Source organism: Macrobrachium rosenbergii, chromosome 56, assembly GCF_040412425.1.
Source record: "Macrobrachium rosenbergii isolate ZJJX-2024 chromosome 56, ASM4041242v1, whole genome shotgun sequence".
NCBI lineage: Eukaryota > Metazoa > Arthropoda > Malacostraca > Decapoda > Palaemonidae > Macrobrachium > Macrobrachium rosenbergii.
This window is the reverse complement of record NC_089796.1, coordinates 4,043,492-4,056,451: the sequence shown is the minus strand read 5'-3', so window position 1 is coordinate 4,056,451 and position 12,960 is coordinate 4,043,492. Positions and strand designations below refer to the sequence as shown.

General features: G+C 34.3%; 1 protein-coding gene across 2 annotated transcripts in view; it reads right to left on the bottom strand.

The window, feature by feature from the left end:
- Nucleotides 1-12,960, bottom strand: part of LOC136836080 (WD repeat-containing protein 17-like) — a 38,521-nt gene that overhangs the window by 9,195 nt on the left and 16,366 nt on the right. For both annotated transcript variants that reach the window (XM_067100028.1, XM_067100027.1), the window contains exons 7-16: nucleotides 10,846-11,085; nucleotides 10,013-10,266; nucleotides 9,658-9,771; nucleotides 8,829-9,042; nucleotides 7,452-7,637; nucleotides 6,545-6,823; nucleotides 4,380-4,529; nucleotides 3,476-3,609; nucleotides 2,922-3,050; nucleotides 1,989-2,209 (exon numbers count right to left, since the gene is read on the bottom strand). In XM_067100028.1, coding sequence (XP_066956129.1) covers nucleotides 1,989-2,209; nucleotides 2,922-3,050; nucleotides 3,476-3,609; nucleotides 4,380-4,529; nucleotides 6,545-6,823; nucleotides 7,452-7,637; nucleotides 8,829-9,042; nucleotides 9,658-9,771; nucleotides 10,013-10,266; nucleotides 10,846-11,085 — 1,921 coding nt within the window. The remainder of the gene's footprint in view (nucleotides 1-1,988; nucleotides 2,210-2,921; nucleotides 3,051-3,475; nucleotides 3,610-4,379; nucleotides 4,530-6,544; nucleotides 6,824-7,451; nucleotides 7,638-8,828; nucleotides 9,043-9,657; nucleotides 9,772-10,012; nucleotides 10,267-10,845; nucleotides 11,086-12,960) is intronic.

Genomic DNA, 12,960 nt, shown 5'->3' with positions numbered 1-12,960 from the left:
ATGGACAATTTATATACTGTATCGATGCAGCACACCTAGAGAGATAAGCAAAACATAAACAAGAATAAAATCAACCAATTTTGGCTTTTGAATTGCTCTTGCAACAATGAAGCTAATCAAAATATTACACCACTCCTACATAATGAATGTGACACACAAGAGCTACAAATAATAATCATAATAAACATTGAAATTCATTAGATTTTACTCCTTCTAACTAAACACTTGGCAGAATATTAAAGGAAAAGAAACCATTGACCTGAAAGACTATTACTAAAATTTCTCTTCACTCTAAATATGAAAGACAAGACATAAGCATTCTGTAACTGTGTCATACTGGCACTGATACAAATTTTTCACAACAGCTGTAATATGACTTCACTAAACAGTATTCAATAATCACACAATCTCCTAAAAAAAAAAATCGTGTTTTAATAATCATAAGAGCATTGTAATGACCAAACCTCTCTACTTACCATGATCTATATACTGTAACAGTAATATCTATTGCCAAAATTGAGTAAAATCATCTTCATCTAACAATTTGATGCTTATTCAATTTAACAAAACTCTAATCCCTTCAAGTTTCCAACCCCTAAATGTTTGCAAAACCACAAAAGTAAATTAATGTCCACCAAAGGGCAATAATTCCAAGCAGACAATAAATTCTTATGTGCCTAAATTGTTAACCACTACAAGAAAACATTATAAAAACCATAAATTTAGTATTACACACTTGTCTATGAGACAACCTCCTTTTTCTAGATTAAGAGGCAAATTTTGTACTATCCATGCTAAGTAAGTTCACCACTGATGGTGATTTACTCCACAGGAACCAAGCACTCTAGGTTTCACTCTTCATATGTACCTCTGTTTGTAAGCTTTTATATTTACTGTGCGTTTATACAGTCCCACAATCATCAGAAAGTGGAATTTTCCAATTAGCTCACTTTTGTGGCTTGGCTAAAGTATGCACTTCTGGTAATTTATTTAAGTAAACATGAATTACAAGACCCTCATTACTATGGAAAGTGCATCATTATGAGGACTCAATACATCAAAACACCTAAGGAGAACAAGTGAATCATATTTTGGCATTTATTAACAGTACTTGTGCATTTACTCTTACATGCAAAATTGCATTTGGGTATAATTTTGACTTTACTGTGAATGGCTTTTGACGCTCTATTAGGAAAAAATTTATGTGCTTGCCTATGGTATTTATCATAATAAGTGCTAAGAGCACAAATTTCACACCAATAATCCCCTGCAGAGACTATCATACACTACTGTATTAGAATTTCCCCTAACCAAACTCCACACTATTATTTACCATACATGTAATTACTACGAAGATTACCTTGGCTACTGCCAAATTGATTTCATGGAACACAGTTCCATTTCTAAAATATTATGTTGCTGAAAATGATAAAAAAGCATGTTTATCAAGCTTTAATCAAAATGGTCAACCCAAACAGATAAAATTCAAAAAATAAGTCAAATACTAGGATTATTTACTGATAAAGGTACAGTAAGTATAATCAAGTTATTACTGTAATCAAAGTAGAGCAATATTAAAAGATCAAAATCTTTCTGGAATCATACACAATTTCTAGTCAGAATTTTGCTTTATTTATTAACCATGCAATACATTTACCATTCTGCTGCAAATGATGTCACTACGTAACTTGTAAATCCTCATATCATCTCCACAATATCTTTCTAATATTTATCAAAGATTTTAAACCCTCTTCAAAGCATTTTGACTATGTTCCAGGTCAAAAAAATATTAAGTAAAATATTTAGTATGGCGTAACACCAAAACAAAAAGCCTATTCGTAGACCTATCACCCACTTCAAAACATTCAGACTATAGTCCAGGTCATAAAATAAAGTAAAATATTTGATATGGTTTCATACCAGTACAAAGAGCCAATTCAGCATGAATAAAACATAACAAAACATCTACGAAAATGATATCTCCTCACCTAGCAACAAGTTTTCTCCAGTAATCTACAGACACAGCCGGAGCCAGAGCAAGGGCGTGATCCCACTGATGCAGACGGATCATCAGTTCACAGTACTGCTGAAGAGCACCACAGCGTAGGTAGGATTCCGCAAGGGCCTCCTGGCTTTCACTGGTGGAATATTTACGGCTGCCTACTCCGCTTCCCCGGTTGGAGTCGATCTCATGCTCCGCTGCCATCGCCTATTTATAAAAATGGTAATTCTCGCATTAGCCGAAGGCAGATATTTCTCTTAAAAGACTCAAAGCAGAAATAATCCATTGTACTTAGTTAAACCAAAAAAATGACTACAGGCAGTCCCCGGTTATCGGCGGGGTTCCGATTCTGAGGGTGTGATGATAACCGAAAATTGCCGCTAACCGCAATTTTCGGGGGTTATCGGCGCAGAAAAGCGCTGATTTTCGGTTATCGGCGCCTCTGTTAGGTATGTGTCGGCGCCAATACCCAATTATCGGCGCTGATAAGCGGAAATCGGCGATTTTCGGCGCCGAAAATTGCCGATTTTCGTCGCTAGACAAGCCCCATAAAACCGGATCGCTGTTAACCGAGCCCGCCATTAACCGGGGACTGCCTGTATTCACAAGGATATTACAATTTTGATTAGTTAGGTATAATCATGCACTTACAATGCTGCAAAATGATTCCACTAATTGCCAAAAGTGTTACAAATTTGTTTTATTTTTCATGAAAAGAAAATACAGATCTTCAAAGGTTATATCATCTACCACATAGTACTAAATATCCAGCTTACTCTAACAATCTTGCACTCTATTAGCTAAAAATTCAATTCTCATACTTAGGGCCTCATGAAAACAAGGTCAAAAGCAGCACTCTAGTCAAGACCAAGTATATGAACTTCATAACCAGAATTAATCTTAAAATCCATGCACTCACCAATGAACACTTAACAAGATGTGAATGATGCATTATGGACTGAGTGTAGTTTGGAGATAACTGAGATATTTCTGTGTGACCCTGAAGCACGTACACGAGGTCCCACAGATTCTTAACTCGGACATCACCCTGAAATAAGAGACTTTTCAGCAAAAAAGATTTCTGAACAACACAACCACCAATTATCTCTACTGAATAACAAATGTAAGTACAATACATGTGGCTGTTCCCCTTAGAAGTGTATTGGTAAGTACTGATCATACTGTAGCTATTGCTATTTATATTACTAGAGCATGAGACAAAAAAATCCCTTTTTGTGTAGATTTTTGAAGTATATTATTATAAAAATAGAAAATTCTTCAGCTTTTGAGGAATACTGTCCCCTTCACCAGAAAAAATTTAAGTGATGATTATTCTTGTGATTTCTATTTATATGTGCTGACGTTATATCTGTTCACCAGGTATTCATTTTTATCACCTTACCATCAAAACAATGTGATTACTATTCTTGCTGCAATAAATAACAGGCAGTACAAGTTAAATTCAATACTAACACAGAAGAGATCTGCAAAGAGCTTGAGCCGTTTGCTGGAATGGTGGGCAACATCGGTCTTCTCTAAAGTTGCCTGAAGGTGATCTGCTCTTAACCCACAGAGATGAAGGCCAGTAGAAAAGCTCTTGTGTTGGTCTGCAAAGAGCATTGCACATTAATGATCAGGACAATATCCACAGTATAGTGTATTTTCTTTTGTACATTATGTTTTCAGCTACAGAAACCATATGTACTCCTATTACACTGGCAAAGGTGGTTTCTAAGAAAAGATCGTGAAAACAGTCTCCAGAATCTTACTTCATACACATGAATATATAAAAGTAACAGGACAAAAAGATGTGACTCTGAATTGCTTATGCTCTAGGGGTACGCAAGTTAAATAATAATCAGAACTTCTTCGATAAACAATGATCACAGTAGTCCACAAAGAAATCAGCCATAGCAAGACACAAATATTTTCAAATTCTAAGTATGAATCAGTATGAGATATGAAGTTGCTAATCCATTATATAATTCCTACTAACTTGGAGATGGTTGTCACTGATTCCAGTTTTCAGTCTTCAAAGTAACATTACTGAATGTTTTAAATTTCATAAACAGTTATAGAGGTACTTTGCTTACACAATAACCAAAATTGTAGAAAATAATTTTGCAATTGCAAACATAAGATTTTTATCAAATTTTTTCTGATATATGCCCACATTCAGTAGACATTCTTCTTATAAATGCAAATTATGAAATAAGTATCTAACATACAGCTATGCATAATATTTCTTACATAAAATACATAAGATTTTCTCACACCTTAATACAAAAATTAAACGGTCCAATATTAAAACAACTAATTCACAGTAATTTTGGTATACTCTTTGTAAGAGACCACACTCTTAAAGAATTAAGCTGACCTGTTCCATCAATTATTTCCTCTATGGGTTTTTCTGACAGAACCTTCAGTTGAAGAGGAGCCACAAAAGATGCCAAAGACCACAAACGCATTGTTGAATCCCTTGAACACGAGGCTAACAAAAACGGGCGAATAGGATGTATGCTGAGACCTGAAACGAATGGAGAACTGAGTTTTGTCTAATACTTTTACCCAACCATTTCAAGTGTTCATATTTTTAAGCATGTTTTCCTTGGTGTCAGTAGTACAAAAATAGGTACAAAACAATTCATCTGTTGATAAAAAATTGTAAACATTTTTCATTAAAGAAACACCTTTTCCAGTCTGGTGATGATGCACTGTTTATTTATAAACCAAAGAAGGATGTGGAATTAGTACCAAAATATTTTAATTCTTAAACCCATAATAGAATAAAATACAGCTTGATCAAAGGGAATAATTAAATACGTAAAACAGCGATGAACTGGATGCCTATAAGGTATGATGTTAATATTAAGTATTTCAACAATAGTGTATACAGTATATACAAATTTTTTCTTTGCATATTCAAAACCAAAGACCAAAACTGATAATTTCCAAAAAATACATGAAAACTATACCTTACTTCTGACCACACTAGCTAATAAACTCTTAACCAGGGTCCCATTTCAGAGAAAAAGTGATAAATAAAAGTGGTACCTAAAGCAACAAGCATCTCAAATATTTTCTAGTGATTCTGACGCTTTCTGAAACACTAAACACAATTTTATGTGTTCCTTACTCAGATGTCAAGAGGAGAAGAAGACAGCCAAAAACTTCAGGTAACTGTCATATGGTTCAAGCAGTGGTAAATGAATTATAGAAGAACAGAGTAAATAACTTTTAAGTAGTCTATAATGTGCTGCACAAGGAGCACTGTGAGCAGTAAACACATCCCCAACCCCACCTTCCACCTCAGCTATCTGAAGTCTTTCATTCTCTTTCTGGTAGCAAGGCTGATGTCCCTGTTATCAAGTTTAGGAAAGCCGTAATATTTCTTATCTCTAATATTGTTGTTTATACCCTTATAAGTTCTTCTGTGTTAATTTTATCTTTACATTTTACTTCATTTCTTGTTTGTTCTTTTCACAAGTAGCCATTCAGTTCTATTGGAAAATACTTTCTACGGTAATAGACTTTTAGGTTTCTTCAATATGAACGCTTCTTCATTCTGAATACAATATAATAATCATAATAATAATAATAATAATAATAATAATAATATCTCAAAATAATAATAATATCTCAAATTTATTAGGCAAAATGCAAAATTTTTACCAGAACACAAATCATAAACATTGGAAATTCAACATTTAACAGAATATACAGTCGACCTCCACTTATTCGCGGTTCAGCATTTGCGGCTTCAGTTATTCATGTATTTTTCTGTGGAACATAGGGCCACATTATTTGCAAAAAAGTCACCTATTCACAGATTTTTTCATAGAGCAATTACTGTATTTTCATATTATTTCCATGACTAAATGTTCTAAGATGATAGTTTAAGGTATATTTGGTGTATGAACTATTAAAATAGGCAGTTATAAGTGTTTTTAGAGGGGTTTCAGTATTCGCAGATTTTTTATATTCACGGGTGGGTCTGGTATGCATTCCCCGCGAATACCAGAGGACAACTGTATACAACAGAATATAAGTTAGAGGAATTTTACCTTAGCTCCGCAAAATATACATGGCAGTCAGACATTTTTTACTATTAATGGGTCCTGTATCATTTCAAGGAAAGCCTACGCAAAGCATTGCACCATAATACTCACACAATTATTCATCAAGGTATACTAAAGAAAAATGTGGATAGCTTTCATACAAACACAGTGCTGTACAACTTACGGTACTCTGTTTACAAGTGAATTTAAACTCTATCCCCACATGAGGGTTGGGTACTTAACATCTTATACAAAATTGTTTCCTTTGCTGAATTAAGAATTAACATTTATAATGCTCTTGTTTAATAGTGCATTACTTGAAAATAAATCTATTTATGCTTAAATACAATTATTATTTATGACCACTTGTATTTCCCATAAAATATTCTTGGTCAACTCAAATTTAACAGTATATAAAATTTCTATCACATTATACAATGTAAGTCCAAGATATTAAAACTAATGAACTGGTTTTATTTCTTACCATAGACATCAGCTCCATGGTCCAAATTAACATCAAGGCAATTTGCATGTCTTGCATCCCAAACTCTTAACGTACGATCCCAAGAGCCAGATATGAGCATGAATGGTACTTCTGGACACCAGACGAGACCCCGGACATTGTCGGAATGTCCTACTAATATCGTCAAACACTGAGCTTTGGAAAAGGACCAGATTCTTACTGAAGAGTCGTCACTGCCACTACAGAGAATGTCTGAATATACAGGGTTCCACTTCACACGAAAAACTTTCTTTAGGTGAGCTGAAAATATAAAATTTGAATTTAGTACTGATATATCAAACAAAATATATTACCTTCTACAAAAATGCTAAGTTTTATCTCAGGATGATGAGAAACTATTAACCATCAGTAAAAGAGAGGTCTTCTTTTGAAGACACTCCTGATGCCCTGAGCCACTTCTCACAAAACTTGCTTTTTATGATAAGGACATTAAAATGATCCTAAATAATCTAAACATTATCTATTAAAAAAAGCTCTCTGGCATACTTTCCACTGAACTCAGCACAATTTAATATTTTATTTTTTCTCATTAGTGTATTACCTGCACATCCACGTTTTCAGTGAGTGAGTGCTTGATTTTTGGGGGACATTTGAATTTGACTGTGCTAATAATTCCATTCTAGATCATATGATACATCACAAATATTATGGGCTTATTCAGTGTTTAATCCCAGTGGAAATGCCCATGTAGGTATACTTATTCCATGATAGCATATATGAGTGCAACTCAATCTATTACTCACTGAAATCATGTTAGACATCTATATCAAAAACTATTCTCCAAACCTATGAGTGATGAATATCGTCAAAAAATTAAATATCATCAGTGATATAAAGATGCATAATCACCAATGAATGAGCAACCTACCTTTAAGCTCTGTAACTGGTTCCCTTCTGTTCTTGGAGACACTGAAAATCCTAATCCTTCCATCTTCACAGCCTGTTGCCAAAATATCAGCATCCCGCCAATCGCAGCCGTAAACTGGCCCAGGATGACGATAATCTTGCAAGAGGGTCCCACTTACTTGATGAACATAACAGTACCCTGATTCACCTGCAGAAGAAATAAACAATTGAAAACAATTATACATCAAATCTAGCTGTATTGGTAATCTTACAAACATACTGAGAATGAGAATGTCTTATCAATTAACCTCGTCACAAAACTGTGGTTGAGTGATGAATGAAGCAACCCATGATCTTTATTGTTACAAAACCTGAAAACTTTAAAAAGCATCACACTGGACAACATCAAAATAAATCCTGTAAAATAAAAAATATATTCATAAGAGCTGCAAATCAAATATGCTACAGGAATACAAAATACATTAGAAAAAACGATCTACTGTAATATTTCACCTGTAATCCAAGTTCAAAACTATCCCCTATACTGTATCTGGGCTTCAGCACTGTCATTTCTCAAAAAACTGACAATACATACTCTAATTCTAATGGTAAACACTATGGAAGTTCTTATTAACAAAATAACTCCAGAAATTCCAGAAACAGTTTGCTTAAACTGGTGGCAAACTAAGGCTAAAGCTGTTGTTAGTTAGTAACAGTAACAACAAAATTTTTACTTTATAACATACCAATTACATACCAAAAACCTAATGAATACTGCAAATACCAGAAAATCAAACTGGCAACAAAACCACCATATCATTCCTTCCAAAGTAAGTGGGCCACGAAGGGTTAGCCGATATAAAGCAAATGATTTTATGACCTGGGACACAAATGAGAAAACAAAATAATATAAATACAGCCAGCTGGAGTTATCAAGCCTAGCCTGTGATTAGCTAGACCATGAAGGCTGGCCATTTTTTTATTTGACACTCACATGACAGCCACATTCTAAAGTATATGACTGCAATCAGATTTTTTCAAAGACCCAGCAAGTCAAATATTGTATGTGTAGAAGACAATATGTTCTATTATAATTTCCATCACTTACTTAAGCATGAAATATAATGGTTTCCAGCAGTCTTTTCACCCAGCTTCCTAAATCTACAAATGCCTGCAGTGTTTTTAGATTCAATCTCAAGAAACTGCAGAAGAACTTAGCTCTAATTCTCTCCAGCTTTTTGGCAAGTCAAAGGTTTATTACATTTACAGTTTGCCAGTGATCTGGCTCCTTATTTAATCTAAAGAAATACATAATAACATAATGTAAAATAAAAAATGTTACAACAGCTAAATAAACAGAGAAAAAGCTCAACAAATGCTACTGAAAAATGGAACATACCTGCAGATGCAATCCTTCGACAATCATTCTGATTCCATGCAACACAAAATACCTTTTTGTCTTTGTGCGCACATATATCTTGTAAGATTTTGTGTTTGCCAATGTCCCAAATGAAGACATCTCCAGCAGAAGTCCCAGCAACAATGCAGTTCAAATCTGCTGGTGCCCACGATATTGAATAAATGATAGTGTTTCGGTTTGGAAGGGTATCAACCTGTGGACCCAGAAAATCAGGAGGTTTATAAACTGATACTACAGTATACTGAAAGATTGCATGTCAAATTGCACAATAAAATACTTAACTGATCAAGTGGACACTTTCTTCTTATGCTTTTCTGGAATGTCTGAGAGTTGCTGACCACAGGATTAGGATACTTCACAGTACAGGCAGTCTCCACTTACTGGAGGCATCGGTTAACGGCATTTTGGCTTTACGGCACTTGGCTAATGACGTCGTTAACCAGATTTTCAGTGCCAGTAAGCAGTTTATCGGTGCCAATAACCAGTTAACAGTACCGTTTACAACAGTACTGTTTACAACGCCATAAGCACTGATAAACCGTTAAGTGGTTTATCAGTGCTTACGGCATTGCAAACACCATTTATTACCGTAATTACTGTGATGTTCTGGTTAATGACAATTTTCGGATATTGGCGCTTGGCCTGCCATTAACCGGGACTGCCTGTACCTGATTTGCAGCAAAACCAATTACTGTATACTACTTTAAATACAGAATCTAATTTTTGTAAAAAAGAAAAATAATGAAATGTATGATGCTGTTGAAAATTTTAACCTAGCTCTAAGTGAAAGCAACAAAACCATGCTTACAGCCTCCATGGTGTCAATTCTCCATATTTTGATAGACCCATCAAAAGAACTTGTGGCCAACAAATCACTATCTTCAGGTTTAAAACTGCAGTCAAATATTGTTTCTGTATGACCCTGCAAATAGAAATTCCTTCATCATCAATACAGAAGAGAGTAGAGACAGTTTATTTCATGTCTGATCATATAAAATGAAAAATCTAATGGAAAAATATTATGATGATGATGGATGATCAAGCCCACAGTGTTTCCAAGAGGTCTTTCCCTGAAGGCTAATAAACTATGCTTCATAAATAAGCACTTCAATGCAAATTATATTCTAATACTATATAGCACTTTAATCCTGGAAGACACCTACATGTTCACGTCTGAATATCCATTGCTTTCTTCTTAGGTGGTAAAGTCCGACACCCCCATCTTTGAAAAGGGTTACCACCGACACATTAGGGATCATGATTCCTTTCCTGTCGTTACTTTCACTCTGGAGCTTACGCGGGCAATTACTAGCCTGAGTGGCGCAAAGGAAATGAAACCCTGTTTCTTTCAATATGTAATTTTCCAGAGGGGTTGGCTTTGAAACTGTCCAGACACGAAGGATACCTTTCTCTGCATCTGAAAATGATAGGAAAATTATGGAACCATACGGCAAACTCCCCGTGTTTGTGGGGGATGCCTACCTCACACGCCCCTCCCAAATAGTTAAAACCCGCAAATACTTAAAACCCCTCGAAAAACACTTAGAATTACCTATTTTGATAGTTTAAACACAAAAAACCCTCGAAAAATGCTTATACCTGAGTACTTTAATAGCTTTATTACAAAAAGTGCATTTAGTCATGAAAATGATATGAAAATACAGTAATTAGTGACTATTTCTCAGTGAAAAATACTGCGGATAAATATTAAACATTAAACTTAATACACATTTCTAAGTAAAATAATTTGTTACATTTTGGATTCATTACACCATTGTTATAATTCAGTCTGAGAATCTTAAAGTTGGTGACAGACATTGGCATAACAAAACAGATGACAGCTGGCCTTCATTACCTTGATTAGTTTATAACCTGACAATGAATCAAACACAGGCAAGAGTATTAATCAATCTGCCCTCTCACAACTTCCTGATATTAGACCATTTAATCAATTTTACATAAAAAAGCTATCCCCTTATTCCAGCTTTGTACTTACCACCAGTAACAAACATTCCAGGAGCATCCGGCAACCAAGCAAGAGTGCTGATGCTGGCAGACATGTTAATGGAGTATTTTGTAATGATTCTCATGCTATTTACATCAACTAACCACAGTGCACCGCCTCTATACGCCACAAGGATGTAATCTGGGGAGCATGTGTCCCACTCTAACGTCACAAGATCATCACAGTCCTCACCGCCCTCTGGATAAGCAGAATAGCGTAGCTTTCCACCCTCTTAAAACGAAAATGAGAACAATACATTAAATAAACATTAGACACACCTGGACAGGGAAATGTTTAAATAAGTTTCAGCTTTAGAAACAGCTAGAAAGATTTATTACAACCTTATGACTACCTATTTTAAAGACTTTACATTATGATAATCCAATCAGCAAATAAGAATAACATACAGTACTAAATTAGTTTTATTTCATCATCCTTATCAGAATAACTGTTCATAAATTCCCTACATAATACTCATTGCAACTGATGATTTATAAAGCCTGTGTACCTTCAAGAGACTATCTTTAAAATAGGATGATTCATTAACCTGAAATCAAATCTCAGACTCCACTTCGTCCTCAATCAGAGAGTAAGATATCAAATGTATACATTTCGTTTTTGTGTCACTAAAATATTTCTGAAATAAATGAAATCCAAATGATTACTGTGCAAAGAAGTTCCCCCATGAGAAATTTGTAAGACCCAGAATACAAATAATAATAGAAATATAACAAAAACTCATAAACACACTGAATCAAGCCAGTGCCATTCTGGTTTTGTCATCAGGAATAACGTTTTTTTAATTCAATTTCAAAATGTGCTCACAGAGAAGGGTTTAATACAGTCTCAATAAACGGTTCAGAGGTACTTAACAGACCGTCACTTTCATTTTAAGATCAAAGCTCTACAAGCAAAAAGCTGATTATTAGTGCGATGTGATCTCAATGCAATGGAAAAGCCAGGTACCCAGTAGGTCATTTTTCACGCAGGCAGGGTACAAAACAGCAAAATACCGTAGACACAATTGCTAACCATTATAAAGAAAATAACTAATTAATCATCATCATATAAAAACACCCAGATATCCTCTGAAAATGAATACATGGCAATTTATTTTATCAGCACTATTTTTCTCCCTAAAATATGTGAGATCATTTGCTTAACAAATAATGATCTTTTATTTTAAAATGTTTTTATTTTCCATTTTTTAACATTTCTATGGCAAGACTACCTAAGTGAACCTATAAGTAAGAAATAAAAAAAACTAAAATAACTGGATTTATATTCAAGAAAATTTTTTTTCAAAGTACATACATAAAAAAATTACAACTGTGGTACTAAAAATCCTGCATTAAAAAACACCAGAAATTATTCAGGATTCAAAGACTGGACATTTCTATTTTCCTTAACTAGGCAAAAGATTAACAAGGATGAATTGAATGACAATGGCCATAATACACTCTTCCAATAAACTAATCTACAAGTTTTGAAGTTTACCCCTTACACTTTAAATATGTTCACTCCCCATTCAGTGTCCAGCAAAAGTTACCACAGAGTTAATTCTGTAGTTATCTAGGCTTCTATAAATATACAATTATCTATCTACATCCAATAAATTTGCAAATCTAAATAAACCATTGCACCACAAAGGTGATTTATTTGTGCAAACTCCATGTGACCCCCGGCTGAAAAAATGTTAATGTTGAAATTCCATAAAGAAAATGTGTAGCTGAAAAAGTAAACAAAAACTCATGAAATACAGCATTCCAATAATATGTCTGTCTCACTCTATACTAGCATTTTTTTTTTTAAAGTTCAGGAGTTTCTAGATTTCACACTCCACAAAACGAAACTTGAGGCTGCGGTATTCAAGTTCTTAAAGTGGTGAAGGATCTGGATATTTTAAATAATATAGATGATCGTAACAATGCTTACAGGAAAAAACTTATTGGAAAACAGGCATCTTAAATATATACTATAGAGCCTGACACAATTAATGACAAAACAGGCAGGTTAATTATAAATCCATTAAGAATCTATCAAGTGATCTTGAAATACTACAGTACAGCATCTTTATGACCCAATCTCCCCTAACTCCAGTTCCAC